This window comes from Rhinoderma darwinii, chromosome 4 (assembly GCF_050947455.1).
Source record: "Rhinoderma darwinii isolate aRhiDar2 chromosome 4, aRhiDar2.hap1, whole genome shotgun sequence".
In the NCBI taxonomy this organism is placed as follows: Eukaryota; Metazoa; Chordata; class Amphibia; order Anura; family Rhinodermatidae; genus Rhinoderma; species Rhinoderma darwinii.
Window position 1 is genome coordinate 29,302,310 of NC_134690.1, and position 24,734 is coordinate 29,327,043.

The window sequence follows — 24,734 nt, forward strand, 5'->3', positions numbered from 1 at the left end:
CGCATGGGAGGAAATGTCATCCTGCAGCACTAAAACCAGATGGGGGAGTAGTGACCCCTCGCTATGGGGACGCTAGAGGAGGTGAGTTATGGTCTTTATTTATTTTCAACTGTAAATTGAGCTTTTTTTCATTTTCCTACTTCTGATTTTTGCAGCGGATATGCAGTTTTTCTGCAATGAGTAAAATTCGCGACAAAAAGTCAACCATTCCACAGCATAAATTGACATGCTTCAGATTAAAAAAATCTGCACCGCAGGTCGATTTCTGCATGGAGATTTTCCGCAGTGGGAGGATGAAATTTGTTAAATCTCCTCCGCTTTGCTGCTACTGTAATACAATGTGGATTTTCCGTCTGAAAATCCCAATGGAAAATTGGCAATTCCGCTACAGGAGATAAATTGTAGGGTAGGATATAATACTGTATCTTTTCAACATGAGATCTTTTTAATGCCCGACTTGTTTTTGTTAATGGAACTACTCAGGCAGGATTGGCAAGGAAGTGCCAAAATAAAACACACGGGAATTAAATATTTGGTCAGATGAGGAAGTCAAGTTTTGGTGACAAAGCGCCAAGTATCAGTGGTAATGGATAAATTCCAATATAATGAATGGTGCGATTGTATAAGTGACATGAGAGAGTAACACAATGTTACCTGTCAAAGTGATAGGCGTAGAATCTATCTATCTATCTATCTATCCATCCCATATCTATCTATCTATCCATCCCATATCTATCTATCTATCTATCTATCTATCTATCTATCTATCTATCTATCTATCTATCTATCTATCTATCTATCTATCTATCCCATATCTATCTATCTATCTATCTATCTATCTATCTATCTATCTATCTATCTATCTATCTATCTATCTATCTATCTATCTAATATCTTACAATGTTTCTCATATTCGTTTGTACTATTGGTACATAGAAAGTTGTTTTATTACTGTTCAGTTCAGTAATGTCGCAGCCACAACTTTGCACCAGCCTGAGCCTCCTGTAACCTATACTGCGCGCCTGCTGCTGATTCTGACTGCAATCTGTATTATAGTGGTATTTATACAGCTAAGTGTGTCATCTCATCCGCTAATATTTGCTTTTGTCTGAAGCACTAATTCCTTTTCCTTTGTATATACTTGTCTAACTGAGCAGCTTTTGTACTTTTTTGTACTATTCAAATAATAAAGTGCCTCGGCTGCGACTTGCGTATGACATATCCATGTGCTAGAACTTTTATATGGATTCAGATCCGCTGCTGTAGATGCTCAGATAATTACCTAATAAAGAGGTTTTCCATTTCTATATACATAAAGCTTAACCCCTTGGCGCACCTTGACGTGCATGTCTGTCAAGGAATGCCTATTTTTCTTTACAAATTAAAACCAGATAGTGCAACATAATCTATTTGTCTGATATGTTTTTATTTTCTGATTGCAGAATTTGTTATTCTATTTTCTGTACATGATTATGAGGGCGGCCAACCTGCCTAAGCTGCTGTTAACAGCTTTTAGAGATATGCTTTACAGCAGCCACATGGACCATAGGAACCTGTGAACAGGAGATGACCCATTAACTTTTATGGGAGAGTTTTCTAGTAATGCTCTGTGATTTGTGCAGAGGTTATTGTACAGGGAGGAGGAGAGCTGTGTCCATCACCTGTTATGAATAGTGGATCCTGTGTTAAATACTGTATATACAGGTGATACCTGTCAGTGTAATCCTGCCTGTGATGACTGCTGAGAAGTGATCTCTACAGAACAGGAAGGGTCAGTCTATTATGGATGGTCGATCCTGTGTTATCTATATATAGGTGTTACCTGCCAGTGTAATCCTGCCTGTGATAACAATGAGATGAATGAAGAGAAGTGATCTCTACAGAACAGGAAGGGTCAGTCTATTATGGATGGTCGATCCTGTGTTATCTATATATAGGTGTTACCTGCCAGTGTAATCCTGCCTGTGATAACAATGAGATGAATGAAGAGAAGTGATCTCTACAGAACAGGAAGGGTCAGTCTACTATGAATGGTGGATCCTGTGTTATCTATGTGTAGGTGTTATCGGTCAGTGTAATCCTGCCTGTGATGATAATGGGATTACTTCTGAGAAGTGATCTCTACAGAACAGGAAGGGTCAGTTTATTATGAATGGTGGATCCTGTGTTATCTATATATAATTGTTACCTGTCAGTGTAATCCTGCCTGTGATAATAATGAGATGACTGAAGGGAAGTGATCTCTACAGAACAGGAAGGATCAGTCTGTTATGAATGGTGGATCCTGTGTTATCTATATAGAGGTATTACCCATCCTTGTAATCCTGACTGTGATGATAATGAGATGACTGCTGAGAAGTGATCTCTACAGAACAAGAAGGGTCAGTCTATCATGAATTGTGGATCCTGTGTTTTATATATGTATTTATTTGCTACCGGTCTGTGATAATAATGAAATGATTGCTGAGAAGTGATCTCTACAGAACAGGAAGTATCAATTTATTATGGGGCTAAGTGGTCAGAGTGAATATGGCAAGATTTCAGTATTTTTTGTAATTTAGATAATGACATGGAAAATGAAAAATTAAAATCTACAAAAATTCTTAAAAAATATGTTTAACATAAAAACTTTATATAAACTATAGGTCATTTTCTGAAGATACTTTCCCTTTAAGGCACAATGCCGTGTGATCAACAGCAGGAGCCTGTAGGTGATTGACAGCTGGGCTCCCACTACAACAGCTGCGATCAGTGAAAGCTCTGGTCCCAGTCGTTTAACCCCTTAGATGCCGAGGTTTGTATTTATTCTGGAGTATGTATACGCTTGGGTAGATACGCTCTTAGTACATCTTTTTAGATCAAAAGGAAAATCTTTTGATCAAATGGAAGATCACGACACAAGGGTGAGTGAAACTTTCTCTGGGGAACTATTAAATGGAACCTGTCATGAATTTTTAGCCCTCTAAGCCAGCACCCTGGTGTAATACCTGATGTGCAGAGATGTATTAAGATGCCCATGTATATATTGTCTGATGCAGCATAAGATATAAAACTAACCTATAAAACAGGCCTGGCTGTATACAAATGACCTTTTAAGAGTTATCTGGGTGTAGCCGCGATGCTAGAGAGTCCGGCAGCCCTTTCTGGCTTGATTGACCTCCCCCAGGCCGTGCTACAGCATTACAAGCCAGCCTTGGGGTGTCAATCAAGCCAGCAACAGCATGTTTAGGGACTGCATATGCATGTCAGCTATTACCACTTGGTGGCGGTTTCGGGGGCTAAAATGTCATTACAGGTTCCCTTTAAAAATTGTACTATGCTACGACTTAACATTAGCATAATACCGACAATTAATATTATTACCGGCACTGACCTCAAGTTGTCAATACAGAATAAGACGGTAGTTTACCGGCTCAATGGCAAACCTACACACTTAAGGGGGCGGAGCATGACCCAGTGATTCTCTCTTTGGTGTTCTTTGAATCCTTGTGTCAGGCACCGCCGCCACATGCATATAACATATTAACTAAGAATGTCATTGTCTGCGCTGTCTCTAAAGATAGTTAGTAAGTCCCTTTGAGTCGATTGATTTGTATCTTTGATTAATAACCCATTCTCTACTCAGGTTAATGTCTCAAAACGCGTTGTGATAGATTTATATATTTTCTGTAGCACTAACATACACAACAGCTCTGTACACAGTTTGGTATTACTCGTAGTCCCCGGAGGAGCTCACAATCTGATTTTCCTATCTCAAACACAAACATTTATTTATTTATGTTACTTATATAGTGCCAACATATTCCGCAGCGCTGTACAGAGTTCCTCACTTACTTCACAATCTCAAGGACCAATTTAATTGAAAGCCAAATAACCCATCAGTATGTTCAGAGGCGTAACTTAAATCTCCTGCGCCCCAATCCAAAACATATTACAGGGCCCCCACCTACCATGTGCCCTTTAAAATATTTGTGTCTTCTTTGGACTCCCTCAGACACCAGAGTACATGAGCAACTGCTATCTCTGCCCCCTTATAGTTACACCCCTGAGGATGTTTTTGGACTGTGGGAGGACACCTGCACAATCATGGAGGGAACATACCAATTCCATTTAGATGTTGCAAGTGATGTGGCTTCAAGTGACTGGCACCAAAAATGGTGGCATGAAGTCGGTCACATGACTCTTCTTGGTCAATGAGTCTAAATAGACATGTTAGTGAACATGGAGAACGCGCCCTCTAATAGCCCCCTGTTCTTCTAACCATTAATGGGTGCAGTAGCTAACTTACTGTGGTTGGGACACCCACTTAAATGTCTGGTTATAACCTGATTATAGTCATACAGTCTGTAAGCGGTCACTCAACCATGAATGGTGCCAAGGGGGATTGGTGGGGTATTGGGGTATGGTATCTACCTGTACTCATTTAGGTGGTTGAAGGTGGGAAAACAGCCTTAACTGGGCTGCTATGATAACAGATACCAAACCTTGTATATACTGAATTCTTGGGAGAACCATAATAATAAGTAGAACAACAACGAGACGTTACCAGTATCACGTTTTCTTCTTGACAATCTTCTTTCTATGACTGTTTCAGATTCAATTTCATGGTCACCGTGAATCTGTAATGACAACACAATGGTAAGCAATCATTATATGCACCAGGCACATACTATACATCAGAGGCCCAGCCAGAGACTTTAATCCAAAATCTATCCCACCCCCTCCCCAGCCATCACATAAGACCTTGTTCTTTCTATACATATATGTATACCTATGTGGCTCAGAATTAAGCATCTGGACTGAAGTGTAATTGCACCCACTTCACCTCTATGGTCACTCTAATTCCGTGTATGCTCCCATATTAAAGGGGTTTTCTGCTTTAGACAATCTCAACTTGTTATGGTACCTTTACAATAAGCAGATCACAAAGTGTTTCCCATCTGGGGCCCCGAGCAATATATTGATATCTATGGAGAAACCTGACAGTAAGTGTTCAATTTTTCTGCAGCGCCACCACAGGGGAAATTGAGTAGGACAGTGACAGGTCCTCCAGAGCGAGAGACGCTTTTTGTAGCCACTTTCTGCTCTGGCCAAGAGATGAGACGCCTGAACAGAGGACGCCCCTCTATTAACTCATAATTCCCTAATAGGGTATAGGGAAATGGGTTTTCTAAACTGGACAATCCCTATAAGAAACAGCTAAGTGATACTTTAACCTGTATTAGTTATGAGAGGCTTTTAGTGGATTGTAGCTTCTCTGTGTGTCAAGGTGAATTGCTGGTAGGAATGTGATCATTTACCGTATATAATTCTTCCTCTGTGAGTCACCGTCTTATCTGAGAAATGTGTAGAAATAGGTTTCGTGTGACATCTACATATATTTGTTTAGTAGTGTTCAAGAGCGTTTTCAGTATAGAAGTGAATATTTGGGAATACAAGCAGTAATGCTACATAAATACAGCAAATGGGTTTTAAAATATAAATGTAGAGTCATGGGATCCTGGTATCGTGACCTCAAGATATAACAGGGGCTTCCTATCCTGGTTGGTGAAAGTTACGCGGGTTGTCCACTCAGGAAAACCCATCCATATACAGTATTAAGAAATATGGCCATAATCTAAAATATAATTTTTGGGATGAAATCCTCTCTGTTACCTTCCCAAATGGACCCTGCTCTGAATGGTTGCCCTTTGAAATGAAAATGTGGACTGTGTAAATATGGACATTACCGGCTACACACAATCATTATACCTGATTTCCAGGAGGGTTCAAGCAGCCCGACCCTCAGGATCGCTCACCATCAGGGGCTACCAAAGAACAAAGTGTTGTCCTAGGGTCGCAACAGTTATGGTGTTCCATATTAAAGTTGGGTTATTCCTGTGAGACAATCTTACTTATCAGGACAGAGCTCTATAATTTAAAGGAATTCTTTGGTCTCAGCAAATTAGTGTTATTTTTTTGTCAAATTCAAAGTTATACAACTTTCCTATATTCTTTCTGTATTAATTCCACATGGTTTTAAAGATCTCTGCTTGTTGTTATTCAGTAGGAACATTCAGTTTACTTACATGGTCATGTGATGGACACACAGGTGCACGGCTCAGTACAGTTACAGTATGTGTATCAGAGCTGTCTTCTAACGATCCCAGCACCTGTGTGTCCATCACATGACCATGTAACGATCCCAGCACCTGTGTGTCCATCACATGACCATGTAATGATCCCAGCACCTGTGTGTCCATCACATGACCATGTAATGATCCCAGCACCTGTGTGTCCATCACATGACCATGTAACGATCCCAGCACCTGTGTGTCCATCACATAACCATGGTCAGAATTTTATCTACTGGAAAAAAACAATGATTGTTCCTACTGAATAACAACAAGCAGAGCTAACCTTGAAAACCGCAAAGAATTAATACAGAAAGTATATTCGAAAATGTTATCATCTTTCATTATACAAAAAATAACATTGATTTTCTACAAAAATGGACAACCCCTTTAAGACATCTTAGTGGACCCCTATACTTAATTCTTAACTAGTTGACCCAAAGTTCACATAGGAATCTTATTGTGTTTCTAACCTTTCGATTAACAGTTTTTGGAGAGAGTAGAAACGCCATAAGCTTCCTATGCTTTTCCATATAGGGCCTATATAGGAAAATGGTATTTCCATACCGGCCTTTCAGAAGAGTACTTTGGTATGACATAGTGGAGGGGTGGCCGTTGTGGAAATGCTGATGAAAATACAGTACATGTCTACCATGTCCTCAATGAATAACACCATAACTACATACTGTGGAATACGGAGTGCAGGGCCTGGGGGAGGAGGAGCATGACACAGACATTCAATGATCAGCAGAGAATCAGTGTGTCATGCTCCGCCCCCTGAGGCTCTATACATTATATCAGCTGTAAAATATTACCTATATTGATCAACCTCATACAGGTCTGAGGGGCAGAGTTATTCCTTATATTTGCTATGTATGTAGGGCATTATACCCTGTATTCAAAGCAAAAAGTTGGGGTTATTTCTCCAGAAAAAGAGCACTGTGTCCTCTACAAGTTCCCTATATAGGAAAGCAGCTGTCTGCCTAGATAAGAGCATTATGCCCTATATATATTGCAGATAACTAGAGTAGGTGACCTGCTAACAAAATCCAACTATCTCATAGACCACCGCAACAATGTTTCTAAGGCTACATGCACACGTTGCGTATTTTGCTGCAGAAAATATACACCAAAACCACAGCAATTCGCAGGAAATTCGCAGGTAAATCCCTCACCTAATCATGCGTTTCTAATTGCCTTTTTCAGTGCATTCTTTATGTTTTGATGCGTTTATTTGGCGCGTCTTCATGCTGCGGATTTCAGTGCGATTTTCCACAGCACTAGGCAGAAATAATTCGCAAGCAGAAACGCAAGATAAATTGACATGCTGAGGATTTTAAAATCCACACCACAGGTCAATTTACGTGCGGAAAAATATCGCCGTGTGTACATGAGATTGCCTGGAACATCATTGACTATGCTGGTACTGTATTACACTGCAGTTTTTCCGCACGCAAATACGCATGGCAAAACTGAACGTAATATGCAAAGTGTGCATTGACCCTAAAGGATCTAGAATCATCAGAAACTATTCAGCATAAACTTCATCTTATACAATTTGTGAGCTGTTTCCTGATCAAACACAAAGATCCAAAAACCAAACAGTAAGGTTCAAGTTCACTAGGAGAGCGTAATAACCTAATTAGAAATTGGTTCTAGACCTGGCGGCGGGACGAACTCCCACAACAATGATAACAAACCAACATCTGTCAGTAAAAAGCGAAAGAAACTCAAATCTTTATTCTTGTTCCACATTAATGTTAATTACAACCGACGTCTTGGGGTTATATGAGATATTTGTTCAAACCCAGACCAAACACCGAGGATAAGTGATTCCTCACGACACCGTTCTCTTAGCCTTATATAGAGAAATGTGAGGTTTCAACTACTGATCGTAAGAGAGCCAAACCCATTGTTGAATTTGATTAAATTAGTAACTTTAAAGAAAACAAAAGACGATTTGTGAGCCTGAAAGGATTTGGAAGGGGAAGTTTACATTAAAAACAATCTGGATATTTTTTTGATACGTTCAGAAGAAGTTCTATAGTAACTATATTCTTGTATGTAGAGGACAGTTACATTTTTAAAAATATGGGGCAGTATAATGGTAGTTATTTTCTTGTATATAGGGGCAGTGTTATAGTAGTTATTTTCTTGTATATAGGGGGCAGTATTATAGTAGTTATATTCTTGTATATAGGGGGCAGTATTATAGTAGTTATATTCTTGTATATAGAGGGCAGTATTATAGTAGTTATATTCTTGTATATAGGGGGAAGTATTATAGTAGTTATATTCTTGTATATAGGGGCAGTATTATAGTAGTTATATTCTTGTATATAGAGGGCAGTATTATAGTAGTTATATTCTTGTATATAGGGGGAAGTATTATAGTAGTTATATTCTTGTATATAGGGGCAGTATTATAGTAGTTATATTCTTGTATATAGGAGCAGTATTATAGTAGTTATATTCTTGTATATAGGGAGCAGTATTATAGTAGTTATATTCTTGTACATAGGAGCAGTATTATAGTAGTTATATTCTTGTATATAGGAGCAGTATTATAGTAGTTATATTCTTGTACATAGGAGCAGTATTATAGTAGTTATATTCTTGTATATAGGGGGCAGTATTATAGTAGTTATATTCTTGTATATAGAGGGCAGTATTATAGTAGTTATATTCTTGTATATAGGGGGAAGTATTATAGTAGTTATATTCTTGTATATAAGGGCAGTATTATAGTAGTTATATTCTTGTATATAGGAGCAGTATTATAGTAGTTATATTCTTGTACATAGGAGCAGTATTATAGTAGTTATATTCTTGTATATAGGAGCAGTATTATAGTAGATATATTCTTGTACATAGGAGCAGTATTAGGGCGGGTTCACACATGGCGGAATTTCACTTAAATTCCGCTGCGGACACTCCGCAGCGTTAATCCGCAGCGGAGCCGTTTCTCCATTGACTTTCACTTTAATTTAGCAGTGTTCGTTTACACGATGCGTACAATTCCGCTGCGGAGCATAGGCTGCGGAGCGGAATTTGGTGTCCGCAGCATGCTCTGTCTGTTGCGGAGCAGTGGCGGACTGGTTGCGGACTCATGGCGGAATTTCTCCATTGACTTCAATGGAGAGTCAAAATTCCGCAATGAAGTCCGCAGATCTTATGTGTGCTGCGGAGCGTATTGTTTTTACTACCATGACATTTCTTCATTCTGGCTGGACCTATGTATTTCTAGGTCTACAGCCAGACTGAGGAAGTCAATGGGGCTCCCGTAATGACGGGAGCGTTGCTAGGAGACGTCTGTAAATAGTCACTGTCCAGGGTGCTGAAAGAGTTACGCGATCGGCAGTAACTGTTTCTGCACCCGGGACAGTGACTACCGATCTCAATATACATGTATCTGTAAAAAAAAAATATAAGTTCATACTTACCGAGAACTCCCTGCGTCTGTCTCCAGTCCGGCCTCCCAGGATGACGTTTCAGTGTAAGTGACGGCTGCAGCCAATCACAGGCCAAGCACAGGCTGCAGCGGTCACATGGACTGGAGCGTCATCCAGGGAGGTCGGGCCGGATGCCGAAAGAGGGACGCGTCACCAAGACAACGGGCGGTAAGTATGAATTTCTTTGACTTTCACTAGGGAAAGTGCTGTCCCTTCTCTCTATCCTGCACTGAATAGGGAGAAGAGAAGCACTTTTCCTGCAGTCCGCAGCGTTCAGTCCGCATCAATTTTCTGCACATTTTGTGCAGATCCGCTGCAGAATCTGCAACGCAGATTCTGTGCGGCATTGATGCGGACAGTTGCGGAGGAATTCCGCCATGTGTGGTCATGCCCTTATAGTAGTTATATTCTTGTATATAGGGGGCAGTATTATAGTAGTTATATTCTTGTATATAGAGGGCAGTATTATAGTAGTTATATTCTTGTATATAGGGGGCAGTATTATAGTAGTTATATTCTTGTATATAGGGGCAGTATTATAGTAGTTATATTCTTGTATATAGGAGCAGTATTATAGTAGTTATATTCTTGTATATAGCGGCAGTATTATAGTAGTTATATTCTTGTATATAGGGGGCAGTATTATAGTAGTTATATTCTTGTATATAGGGGCAGTATTATGGTAGTTATATTCTTGTATATAGGGGGCAGTATTATAGTAGTTATATTCTTGTATATAGGGGCAGTATTATAGTAGTTATATTCTTGTATATAGGAGCAGTATTATAGTAGTTATATTCTTGTATATAGCGGCAGTATTATAGTAGTTATATTCTTGTATATAGGGGGCAGTATTATAGTAGTTATATTCTTGTATATAGGGGCAGTATTATGGTAGTTATATTCTTGTATATAGGGGGCAGTATTATAGTAGTTATATTCTTGTATATAGGGGCAGTATTATAGTAGTTATATTCTTGTATATAGGGGGCAGTATTATAGTAGTTATATTCTTGTATATAGGGGGCAGTATTATAGTAGTTATATTCTTGTACATAGGGGCAGTATTATAGTAGTTATATTCTTGTATATAGGGGTAGTATTATAGTAGTTATATTCTTGTATATAGGAGCAGTATTATAATAGTTATATTCTTGTATATAGGGGCAGTATTATAGTAGTTATATTCTTGTACATAGGGGCAGTATTATAGTAGTTATATTCTTGTATATAGGAGCAGTATTATAGTAGTTATATTCTTGTATATAGGGGGAAGTATTATAGTAGTTATATTCTTGTATATAGGGGGCAGTATTATAGTAGTTATATTCTTATAGATAGGGGCAGAATTATAGTAGTTATATTATTGTATATAGGAGCAGTATTATAGTAGTTATATTCTTGTATATAGGGGGCAGTATTATAGTAGTTATATTCTTGTACATAGGGGCAGTATTATAGTAGTTATATTCTTGTATATAGGGGGAAGTATTATAGTAGTTATATTCTTGTATATAGGGGGCAGTATTATAGTAGTTATATTCTTGTATATAGAGGGCAGTATTATAGTAGTTAGATTCTTATAGATAGGGGGCAGAATTATAGTAGTTATATTATTGTATATAGGAGCAGTATTATAGTAGTTATATTCTTGTATATAGGGAGCAGTATTATAGTAGTTATATTCTTGTACATAGGGGGGTAGTATTATAGTAGTTTTTTTCTTGTATATAGGAGCAGTATTATAGTAGTTATATTCTTGTATATAGGAGCAGTATTAGGCCATGTTCAGACGTGGCAGAATTTTTCCGCTGCAAATGTTCGGGGCAATTACGCAACAAATTTGCACCAACATTTGCATATTTGACAGGTAATTCAGACGTTGCAGATATCACAGCGGACTTGCCACAGATTTCAGTTTTTGCATTGCAAAGGCTGAAATCCGCAGTGAAGTTCCGCTTTTTCTCCGCAATGTAATGAGCATGCTCCGGAGGGATAATTCTGCACCGCAGGCTAATTTCCGCACAGTTATTTTCTGCAACGTCTGAACGTCCTAAAAATGTATAGAAACAAATGTAAAAAACGGCTGCTGTAGAATTCCACTGCGGACTGTCCGCAGCGGAATTCAACAGCAATTCCGCCACGTCTGAATGTGCCCTTATAGTGAATTCAATGAGTTGATGAATATGAAATTTGTGCTGAAACCTGAGTGATTATAGGAGAATAGGGATGTAGAAAAATATATAAATGCACAATATGTAAACTATATGAGATCATCAGAAACTGGGAGGCTCCAAGGAGTCAAATTAAAATAGTCCTGCCAGAGGTTCTCGCACTAATTCTTCCCACAAATATTCTCACCAAAGTGGACAGCAGTGATGACAGTTCCCATGATCCCATTGTCTCTTTACTTGGTTCTGTCCAACAAGACACCAGCAAGAAGATAGTTATCCACTGAAGATGCATCTTGTTCCTGGTGCAGGATATCTGCAAATAAAAGAATCAAAGTTCAGTTGATATGAAAATATATTTTGCACCTGTCACTTTAATCAACAAGATCTAGAATACATTTCATTTAAGTTAGGGCTGAATAAACTGGGATCAGGGAGGTAGGGTCAGCATATATTTATGGGATCCTTTCAAGTCTGTAAGAACTACAGGGCTCAGCAGTCAGGTGGAGTATTTCCATTTCACACTTAAGAATCATTGACCAATAATCGATCAGCGTTCCTGGGCATTACATGTTACTTCCAGTGAAGGAGACCACCAGAGAGGCACTACATAAGACTTTGTGAATATATACAGTGGAGTCACATTATTATGACCACCTCCATCTTTCGACGTGGGCAGCGCGTAGTCCATGAAGGAAGTGATGTATCGTTGCTTGGTGGGTATATATGGTGTGTGATCAGCTGTCTGATCACATATCACTAGTTTTTTCCATGGGTAAAAGGGTCGATTTATCAGAGTTACAAGAAAAGATGATTATTGGTTTTCGGGCCAGGGGTGTCAGTATTTCTCACACAGCGCAGTTTGTAAAGTGATCGCGTGCTGCTGTGGTGAAAGTGTATCATGAGTGGAAAAATGGCACCATTGGGAATAACCGACGTGGAAACTGCGGAGCACCACGTGCCATTGATGTGAGAGGTGAACGTCGGCTACGAAGGTCCAGGAGGGCCGAAAGACACGCTACAGTGAAGCAGCTCACCGTGAAAATCAACCAGGGGGCTACCAGACGTGTGTCTAAAACAACAGTTCAGCAAACCCTACTGCGTATGGGGCTCCAAAGAAGACAGGTGGTCACCGCTCCTATGCGAACAAAGGTGCATCGGAAAAAAAGGCTTAAATTTGCACGGCAGTATTGGAATTGGACCACCGATGATTGGCAAAGGGCTGCCTTCTCGGATGAGTCACGTTTCCTGCTTCATGGAACGGATTGACGTTGGCGTGTCAGGCGAGAAACATCAGAGAAGAAACAGCCTGCAATCATTGCTGGAAGAACACAAGCCGGTGGCGGCAGCGTTATGGTCTGGGGAATTTTTTCATGGCATTCTCTGGGCCACTCATCCATGTGGAGGGCTCTGAACCAATTTGGGAATGAATCCATCGTTGCAGATCACGTCCCCCCATACATGCTGATTGTCTTCCCTGGGACAGATGGAATCTTCCAGCAAGACAATGCGACATGTCACACGTCTAGAAATGTCCGACAGTGGCTGGAAGAGAACGACCAAGACTTCCAAGTACTTCCCTGGCCCCCTAATTCACCGGACTTGAACACAATTGAGCATCTGTGGGACCACCTCGATCGTCTTGTTCGCTCTATGGATCCTCCCCCACGCACCCTCCAGTAAATGTGGGATGTTCTGCAGTCATCCTGGCGCCAGATACCGGAGACCACCGACCAGCACCTTATTGATCACTCCCAGCCCGTCTACTGCTGTCCGTGCTGCACACGGCGGTTACTCTGGATTTTAGCTGCTGGTCATAATAATGGGACTCGACTGTGTATAGACCTGTTGTATGCAAAGAGGGAATGTTAAAAACTCATGGGCCCTGGTGCAAAAGTTTAGCTCGGGCCCCTTTATTGACTTCCCAGCCATCAATTAATGAAGTTTGTGTCAGATATCGATGGAGGTTTGAGCGGGGTCCAGCTTTGCAAGCGCTATAGTTACACCACTGTATTTGTATATATCTGTATTTGTATATATGTGTGCATATATGTATGTATGTGTTTATATATTTGCAGACATGTATGCGTTTAGAAATGTCTTTCTTCACATATCTGTATATATGCATGTGTTTAGGCTCTGTTCACATCACATTTGAGCCCTACATTTGGCGTATATGCTGGAAAAAGCTTCCGTGTACTGTACACATCAAACTTATCCATAGAGCTCCATTCACCAAACATGGACCAAGTTAATGTCCTTTTAGCCTCTCCGTTGGGTTGGTATATAGAGGGAATCTCGTTCATCCATTCATGTGTGTCACTAATTACCTTAACAGTATAGAAAAGCTTAAAATACACTTTTCCATGCAGAGGCTTCGCACAAAACTTGGCCCACACAGTATAAAGTTGTTGTTTTTTACATGGGAACCTATGGACAATGTATGTCACTGCATGCCTATACAGTGGCATACATCAGAGCCTTCCACCGAAGGTATAACGCTCAGACATGATGTAAAAAAAGAGTCCTATATGGATGTGTGTTTATATGGATTTGTGTATCTGTTTATATATTTCTACATAACTGTATCTATTTATATTTATGTATTTGTTTATCTGTATCTGTTTTTTGTATATATATTTGTGTTCGTATGTATGTATGTATGTATGTTTGTTACATAGTACGGTTGAAAAAAGACACATGTCCATCAAGTTCAACCAAGGGACGGGAAAAGGGAAGAGAAACATTTCTACACATAGGAGCTAATATTTTTTTGTTCTAGGAAATTATCTAAACCTTTTTTAAAGCCATCTACTGTCCCTGCTGTGACCAGCTCCTGCGGTAGGCTATTCCATAGATTCACAGTTCTCACAGTAAAGAAGACTTGTAACTTCTGCAGATTGAACCTTTCTTTTTCCAGACGGAGGGAGTGCCCCCTTGTTTTTTTAGGGGGTTTTACATGGAACAGGATTTCACCTTATTTTTTGTATGCGCCATTAATATATTTATATAAGGTAATCATGTCCCCCCTTAGTCGTCTTTTTTCAAGGCTAAATAGGTTTAGTTCTTTTAATCTTTCCTCATAACTTAGATTCTCCATGCCCCTTATTAGCTTCGTTGCTCTTCTTTGTATTTTTTCCAACTCCAGGGCATCCTTTCTATGAACTGGAGCCCAGAACTGAACTGCATATTCTAGATGAGGCCTCACTAATGCTTTGTAAAGTGGTAATATTACATCCCTGTCCCGCGAGTCCATGCCTCTTTTAATACACGACAATATCCTGCTGGCCTTTGAAGCAGCTGATTGACACTGCATGCTGTTATTTAGTTTATGATTTACAAGTACACCCAGATCCTTCTCAACAAGTGAATCCGCCAGTGTAGCGCCCCCTAGGACATATGATGCATGCAGGTTGTTGGTACCCAGAGGCATAACTTTACATTTATCTACATTAAACTTCATTTGCCAACTGGATGCCCAAACACTTAGCTTGTTTAAATCCGCTTTCAATTCATGAACATCTTCCATAGACTGAAATATATTACATAGCTTGGTGTCATCTGCAAAAATAGAAATAGTGCTATTAATCCCATCCTCTATATCATTAATAAATAAGTTGAATAATAGTGGTCCCAGCACTGAACCCTGGGGTACACCACTTATAACCAGGGACCATTCAGAGTAGGAATCATTGACCACAACTCTTGGGATACGGTCCTTGAACCAATTCTCAATCCAATTACAAACTATACTTTCTAAACCTATAGTCCTTAATTTACCCATTAGACGTCTATGAGGGACAGTGTCAAATGCCTTTGCAAAGTCCAAAAACACTATATCCACAGCGGCCCCTCTGTCTAGGCTTCTGCTCACCTCTTCATAAAAATATATCAGGTTGGTTTGACAACTTCTGTCCTTAGTAAAACCGTGCTGGCTGTCACTTATAATACTATTTATTGTCACATAATCCTGTATATAGTCCCTCAATAGTCCCTCAAACATTTTCCCCACGATGGATGTTAAGCTTTCTGGTCCATAATTACCCGGGGAAGACCTAGAGCCCTTTTTGAATATAGGCACCACATTTGCCCTGCGCCAGTCCCTTGGCACTATACCAGTCACTAGAGAATCTCAAAATATTATGAAAAAGGGGACAGAAATAACTGAACTAAGCTCCTTAAGATCTCTAGGGTGTAACCCATCTGGTCCTGGGGCCTTGTGGACATTTATTTTATTTCATTTAGCTTGGACCATATCTACATTCATCCAATTCAGTATATCAACTGATATATTAACAGCACTGGCACCGGCTACATCAGCTGCTCTTTCTTCTGTTGTATATACAGAGCGGAAGAACCCATTTAGTAACTCTGCCTTCTCTTGATCCCCTGTGACCAACTCCCCATTACCACTATCTAGGGGTCCTGCATGTTCAGACCTTGGCTTTTTTGCATTTCTATACTTGAACAATTTTTTGGGATTTGTTTTACTATCCTTGGCCACCTGCCTTTCATTTTGTATTTTTGCTGATTTTATTACATTTTTACAGATTTTATTAAGCTCTTTATATTTTACAAATGCTACAGCTGTACCCTCAGATTTGTATTTTTTAAATGCCCTTTTTTTGTCATGTATTGCCCCTTTCACAGAAGGTGTAAGCCATGTGGGGTTTAATTTGAGTCGTTTATACTTATTACCTGTAGGAATAAATTTTGCACTATAATAACTCAAAGTAGATTTGAAAATCTCCCATTTATCATTTGTTCCATTATTTGACATTAGTTCTTCCCAGTCCATATCCTGAATTGCAGCCCTCATCCTGGGGAAATTGGCTTTCTTAAAATTAAATGTTTTTGCCCTCCCAGCCTGCGTTTGTTTTTTACAGTATAGGTAAAATGTAACTATATTGTGATCACTGTTACCGAGGTTTTCACGAACATTGACATTCCCAACAAGATCTGCATTATTAGAAATGACCAGATCCAACAGAGCTTCACCTCTAGTCGGGTCTTCCACAAACTGGCCCATAAAATGTTCCTGCAACAGGTTGAGGAAATGTCTCCCCTTTGCAGTTGAAGCCAAACCATGATACCAATTAATATCCCAGAAATTAAAATCTCCCATTATCACTACAGTACCCGCCTGTGCAGCCCGCTCCATCTGTTTATATAGCTGAACTTCCATCTCCTCAGTTATATTGGGGGGTCTATAGATTACACCAAAAGTAATTTTTTCAGTGTTTACTTCCCTTTCTAGTTCCACCCACAAGGTTTCAACCTCCTCATGTATGTATCAGTTTTTCTATGTATGTGTTTATATGGATTTGTGTATCTGTTTGCATATATATATATATTTCTTTATGTGTATGTCTGGATATATTTTTACATACATTTATGTGTACCTGTGTTTTTTATGTATTTCTGCTATGTACAATGTATATGTATTTATTTGAACCAATATCTATATGTGAGAATGTATTTTAAGTGTATATTTGTCCTCATATTTGTCTGTTAGGCCAAACCTGGAGCGAAAACCCCATAAATGTTTCTACGTGTCAGTATTATTTTAGGTTACTCCCCTGATTAAAGGTCCTATAGGCCATAACAAAATTGTAACAATCAATAAATCATCCGCACCTAAACACTAGATACTGATCATTGGGGGGGGGGGGGGACACAAATGCTGGTTAAATCTCAGATAGTCCACAGTCTCTCGGGCCTCCATGATCGGTATAGAAAATATCAGTAGAATATTCAAACACCAAACATCATATAAACTAATAGCAAAGAACTGTATATACAACCTCCATAGTGAGCAGCGATTTATGCTACAAGGGCATCCGCCGACAGTTCATTACACAACGTCTGTATTTTCATTAAAATCTGGATCAGGCCATGGAAAAAGTTCATGGTAGAAAGTTAAACTTGATGTGTGTTCATTTTAATTTGGTGTATAACCCATAACAGTGCCGTGATGATCTCTGAAACAGTCTCGTATAAAATATTATTAAAGGGGTATTCCGACAATAGACATGGGATATGCCAAAAAAGTCTCATATGTGGGGGTCCCACCTCTAGAACCCCTAGGATGGGAGATCGGGGGTCCCGTTTTACTACTATTTTTAAGTTTGTGTTGTCATATGACTTTTTGATAACTTTTTATATTCAATTTCTTTGGGGGTGGTGAGGCGTTTTTTATTATTTTTTTATGGTGTTTACTGTGCGGGATGAATAATGTTATATTCTAATAGTTCAGACGTTTACAACTGCAGCGATATAAGTTCTGTTTATTGCTCTATTTTTTACACTGCTTTAGGCGGAAAATATGAAAAGGGGGAATTTTGTAACTTTTATTATTTCATTTTTTTTCTATCTATCTATTGCAGTGTATTGTACTTTACCGCTCTAATGCGAACAGAAAGATGGCAGCCCTGAAGCCTTCATTAGGTCCTCAAGTCGTCATGACAACCATCGGCACCCTGCGTTTGCGTTGCGGGGGACCAATGAGATCACAGGGTGCCCCCTCTTTCTAACGGCTTAGATGCCGTGTTCGCTATTAACTGCATCTAAGTGGTTAAACAGCCTGGGATTAGAGTTACCTCCGATTCCAGCCGTTACACTGGGGTATCAGCTGTAACATACAGCCGACACCCGCTGGATATGGGGCGCGCTCAGCCCGTGACTCTGCTCCATACATCCCCTTCCCGGTCGTGACGTATAGTTACATCAAATGAAGAGGTTAAAGTGACTATCCATAATTGAATACCTTTTTTACGTGCTGATTAATTTCTTAATCAATCTTTATAGGGGTCAGAGCTCCGTTTTTCTAATATAGATCTCAAAATACGCTGCACAGTCAACAATTTATTACATTAAATTCTTTCTGCCTGCAGCCACCACTAGGGGGAGTTTAGGAGATTTATATACTGTACTTAATAATAAAATAGTATGCAGTAAGCTCGAAGGCTCCCTCTAGTGGCGGTAGCAGGAAGCCAGTTGTGTATCATTTCTTAAAGTAGTTTTGGAGCACAGTATAAGAAAAATGGATCCCTTAGTGATTAGTGGAGGTCTGACCATTCATAACAGTGCTCAGCCCAGTGCCACTCTCGTCCATGCAGTGGTGTCTGATATTGTAGCTAACTCGCAGACCGCACCATTCACTTGAATAGCTGCAGTACCCCACAATTTTACCATTTAAAGGGTATGTCCAACATCACAACTAATTTTGCATAGCACCAATGTATCTAAACTAAAAATTAAGCAACTTTGCAAATAGCCTTGATTAGACATCTCCTACCATTTTGTGTATACAGCTCCCATGCAGACCAATGTGTCTACCTGTTTTGAGACTACAAGCTCTGTGTGCAGCTTGATCCTGCTGTTGTGAATTTGTAGTGTGTAACCATAAAGACACATAGCTCTGTGTTGGAGCTGTATACTCAAAACGGTAGGAGATTTCTAAGATCAGGAGTACTTGCTATTTTTTTTTTGAAACAATTGGAGTAATAATTTTTTTTTTTGCAGATGTATACATACTCTTCAGTGCTATCACCTCCTAGACGTGCAGCTAAGATTACAATGAGTGGTAATGCATTAAATGAACTGTGACATCTTTTAACATTTGCACAATGTGAGTAAGGGAGCGTGGGTAATGCTGGCGTGCGTCATGCCCCACATCCGCCAGTCTTACTTATTTACGTCATTTCAATGAAAAACTGAAATAACAGACCCCCGGCAGATAATTTACCGCAACCGAACATCACATAGATGGAAATCCTGCTGTAGACTGTTTATGTGACTAATAAAACTAATATTATGGAATTCAACGTTCCAAAATGTGGCATGCAACAAAAAATAGTTCCATGCCGGATAGGAAGGGTATGGCCTGAGAGTTCAGCACTGGGGTCGCTGGCAGGGCTACCACCTTATCAGTGGCTGTAGGATAAGTATACTATATGTATGGATGGGATGTTCATTCCAATAGCTCAGAATTTCAAATAATTCAGAAGACTTTTAGCTATAAATAAATTTTAGCAGAGTAGAGTTTGTCTTTTAACTCTTTTGTGATAAGTCTGGCTTAAAAAAAAACAACAACAATTGTTGCTCAAAAATCTGAGGCTTTATTTCCTCCCTATGTCAGTCTTTTCTAAAAGTAAAGTCACAGCAGCCATTTTTAGTACCTTTCATTTAGTCACAGAGTCAACCAGACTTCATAAATATTCATAGTCCCTTACTTTTTTCCCCTCCCCCTTTATAAAGCTCCTCCTGTTGAATTAAATACAGAATATGATCAATGACATATAGAAAAAGCTGGTCTACAATAAAACCATATGCTGGAGGACATCTTTACATTAAGTTTTAGATCACCTGCAGTCCTATGTAAGGCTACAGATGACACATTGTGATATTACTGTGAGTGGCAGCTCGACCACATCTGTGTATATATTATACAGTCTACTATATATTATCCCTAATAGTAACCACTGTGCCCTCAATATGAGTCATAGTGCACTGCTTGACTACCCAACCCTCTTGACACGCGTAGAAAATGATTACTAAGATTCCCTCGAGTCCACCAAGCTTAAAGGACCCAAACATCTGCCCATGCTAATGCCGGCCGCCCTGCTCAATATACATATTTTCTATAAGATTTGTCTAACTCATGTGTGTGTATATATATATATATATATATACAGGGCCGCCATCAGGAATTTCAGGGCCCCCTACAGCTACATTTTCTGGGCCCCCCTACCGTGGCACCGCCTGTTAACGGTACTCCGTCCAGTACTATATCATGGTACCCAGGGCCGCCATCAGGGGGGGTATTATGGGTACTGATGTGAGAGGCCCGGCCAAACCTAATTGAAAGGGGGGCCCGGCAAACTGCCGCGACTTGCCTTTGGTAGAAAAAAAAACAGGCCCCTGCAATGGGGCCCGTTTTTTTCACCAAAAGAATGTCATGAGCTGCGGGCCCCCCTTTCAATTAGGTTTGGCCGGGCCTCTCACATCAGTACCCCTAATACCCCCCTGATGGCGGCCCTGGGTAGCATGGGGGCCGTCAAACACCGCCGCCTGTGCGACCGATCACGCGCACCCGCAAACTCCCGCGCATGCGCACCGGCGACCGCCTGGAACCGCGCACCGAATTTTGAGGCAGATTTTGACCTGCCCACACTATCTTGCCGCGTTTTTTGCCCACGGCGATTGAGGACAGCAGACAGAAAACGCAGCGAAAAATGCATTTTCTGCCTCCCATTGATTTCGATGGGAGGTCAGAGGCAGAACCGCGGCAAGAAAGGACGTGCTGCTTTTTCTTTTTTCCGCGACTGGCTCCCATTGATTTCAGATTAAATCAATGGGAGGCGGTTTTGGAAGTTTTTTGGTGCTGATTCTGACGCAGTGTCCGAGTCAATATCAAGGCCCAAAAACTCTGTGAACTGGGCCTTATTGTTAGGGCTTATTCAGACGAACGTGTAATACGTCCGTGAAACGTGTGTGATTTTCACGCGCGTTGCACGGACCTATGTTACTCTATGGGGCCGCGCAGACTGTCAGTGATTTTCACGCGCCTCGCACGGACCTATGTTACTCTATGGGGCCGTGCAGACTGTCAGTGATTTTCACGCAGCGTGTGTCCGTGTGTACGCTGCGTAAAACTCACGACATGTCCGATATTTGTGCATTGTTCGCGCATCACGCACCCATTGAAGTCAATGGGTGCGTGAAAATCACGCCCAGCACTTCCGCAGCCGTATAAACTATGAATGAAAACAGAAAAGCACCACGTGCTACAAACATACAAACAGAGTGTCATAATGATGGCGGCTGCGCGAAAATCACGCAACCGCGCATCATACGCTGCTGACACACGGAGCTGTTATGGACCTTTTGCAAGCGCAAAACGCCACGTTTTTGCGCGCGCAAAAAGCACACGCTTGTGTAAATCCGGCCTTAGGGTAGGAACACACTAGGCATGAACGCTGCGGATTTTATGCAACACATTTTATTGTGTAAAATCCGCAGCGTATTACAGTCGCAGCAGAGGGGATGAGGTTTGAACAAATCTCATCCACACGCTGCAAAAATAATGGACCTGCAGTGTGACTTTTGGCTTTTTAAGCCGCAGCGTGTCAATTTATTCTGTGGAATCGCTGCTCCTCTGTTGCGGAAATGCTGCGGTTCTGCCGCAAAAATCACAAATGAGAAAAAAAAAAAAGGCACTTTTTTAAATTTATAAAAAAGTTTAGACTTGCCCCGGCCGTAGTCCTGGTGACGCGATCCTCTATTCTTAGCGTAGCCCCGCCTCCTGTCATGACGTTTCATCCCATGTGACTGCTGCAGCGGTCACATGGTCTACAGCGTCATCCCAGGAGGCGGGGCTACGTTCAGAAGAGAGAGATGCGTCACTTAAACTACGGCCGGGGTAAGTCTAAACTTTTTTTTCCCTGCAGGATTCCCGCAGCGGACAAGCCTCACGAAACCTGCGCCACTATTCGGTGCGGTTTTGCTGGCGGAATTCCCTGCGGCTACCGGGGCGGATAAGCTGTGTCGTTTTACTCAGCATATCCGCCTAGTGTGTCCCTTATGATGTCGCTCCTGGAGCTGCTGCCGCTCTCTAAATAGGCAGTTGGTTCAGTAGAATTTGGAATTATTTTTTTTTGTGAACCAGCTTAAAAAAATACAAAACTTTTGTGTTAGGGCCTGTTCACATCACCGTTCGCTTCCGCTCCGGGGTTCCGTCTGAGGTTTCTGTCGGGTGAACCCCGCAACGGAAAGTGAAAGTGATAGCACAGCTTCCGTTTCCATCACCATTAGCGCAGTCGACTGCGCTATTAATTCCGTCCGAAAACCAGCCGGAATGGTGACGAACGGAAACCATTAGCGATGTTTCCGTCACCATTGAGATCAATGGTGACTGAAACGGAAGCTGTGCTGTCACTTTCACTTTCCGTTGCGGGGTTCACCCGACGGAAACCTCAGACGGAACCCCGGAGCGGAAGCGAACAGTGATGTGAACAGGCCCTAACACAAAAGTTTTGTATTTTTTTAAGCTGGTTCGCAAAAAAAAATAATTCCAAATTCTACTGAACCAACTGCCTATTTAGAGAGCGGCAGCAGCTCCAGGAGCGACATCATAAGGGACACACTAGGCGGATACGCTGAGTAAAACTACACAGCTTATCCCGGGAGCCGCAGGGAATTCTGCCAGCAAAACCGCACCAAATAGTGGCGCAGGTTTCGTGAGGCGTGTCCGCTGCGGGAATCCTGCAGGGAAAAAAAAGTTTAGACTTGCCAGGGCCGTAGTTTAGGTGACGCATCTCTCTCTTCTGAACGTAGCCCCGCCTCCTGGGATGACGCTGTAGACCATGTGACCGCTGCAGCAGTCACATGGGATGAAACTTCATGACAGGAGGCCGAGCTGCGCTAAGAATAGAGGATCGCGTCACCAGGACTACGGCCGGGGAAGGCTAAACTTTATCAATTTAAAAAAGTACCTTTTTTTTTTCTCATGTGTGATATTTGCGGCAGAACCGCAGCATTTCCACAACAGAGGAGCAGCGATCCCACAGAATACATTGACACGCTGCGGCTTAAAAAGTCACACGGCAGGTCCATTATTTTTTCAGCGTGTGGATGAGATTTGTTCATATCGCATCCACTCTGCTGCGACTGTGATACGCTGCGGATTTTCCACAATAAAATGTGTTGCATAAAATCCGCAGCGTTCATGCCTAGTGTGTTCCTACCCTAAGGCCGGATTTACACGAGCATGTGCTTTTTGCACGCGCAAAAAACGTGGCGTTTTGCGCATGCAAAAGTTCCATAACAGCTCCGTGTGTCAGCAGCGTATGATGCGTGGCTGCATGATTTTCGCGCAGCCGCCATCATTATGACACTCTGCTTGTATGTTTGTAGCACGTGGTGCTTTTCTAATTTCATTCATAGTTTATACTGCTGCGGAAGCGCTGGGCGTGATTTTCACCCACCCATTGACTTCAATGGGTGCGTGATGCGCGAACAATGCACCAATATAGGACATGTCGTGAGTTTTACGCAGCGGACACACGCTGCGTGAAAATCACTGACAGTCTGAACGGCCCCATAGAGTAACATAGGTCCGTGCGAGGCGCGTGAAAATCACGCGCGTTGCACGGACGTATTACACGTTCGTCTGAATAAGCCCTAACAATAAGGCCCAGTTCACAGAGTTTTTGGGCCTTGATATTGACTCGGACACTGCGTCAGAATCAGCACCAAAAAACTTCCAAAACCGCCTCCCATTGATTTAATCTGAAATCAATGGGAGCCAGTCGCGGAAAAAAGAAAAAGCAGCACGTCCTTTCTTGCCGCGGTTCCGCCTCTGACCTCCCATCTAAATCAATGGGAGGCAGAAAATGCATTTTTCGCTGCGTTTTTTGTCTGCTGTCCTCAATCGCCGCGGGCAAAAAACGCAGCAAAAAAACGCGGCAAGATAGTGTGGGCAGGTCAAAATCTGCCTCAAAATTCTTTAAGGAATTTTGAGGCAGATTTTTTTTTGCCTGCAAAATACTGTGTGAACAGGGCCATACATAAACAACACTTTGACACACTTTACTCACCGTGTCAGAAGAGCTGCTCCCACTCCAGTCCTCTTCCGGCGATGTCTTCCAGGGGAGGTCTTCGGTCCAGACGTCCAGTCCTTCACCTCCAGCCAGGCTCCAGGTAAGTTTTGTCCATGTGGGTCCGCGGCTGCGCGCGCTTCGTTCGCGGGCGGCCGGTCGCGGGTGCGCGCGCGGTCGATCGCGGGTGCGCGCGCGGGCGGTCTCCAGTGCGGGCGTTCGTGGACGCGGACGGTTTGACGGCCCCCCATGACGAGGGGAGGGGGCCCGCAGCAGCAGCAGCAGCTCACGACATTCTTTTGGTGAAAAAAACGGGCCCCATTGCAGGGGCCCGTTTTTTCCTACCAAAAGAATGTCGAGGCAGTTGCCGGGCCCCCCTTTCAATTAGGTTTGGCCGGG

The 24,734-nt window shown here is 41.5% G+C and overlaps 1 protein-coding gene across 1 annotated transcript in view; it reads right to left on the bottom strand.

Annotated features, from left to right (window-relative positions):
- ADGRF5 (adhesion G protein-coupled receptor F5) overlaps positions 1-24,734 on the bottom strand; it is a 190,257-nt gene that overhangs the window by 60,511 nt on the left and 105,012 nt on the right. Inside the window, exons 2-3 of the mRNA XM_075860964.1 lie at positions 11,927-12,052; positions 4,547-4,619 (exon numbers count right to left, since the gene is read on the bottom strand). Of these exons, the coding sequence (XP_075717079.1) occupies positions 4,547-4,619; positions 11,927-12,031 (178 nt within the window). The 5' untranslated portion in view covers positions 12,032-12,052. The remainder of the gene's footprint in view (positions 1-4,546; positions 4,620-11,926; positions 12,053-24,734) is intronic.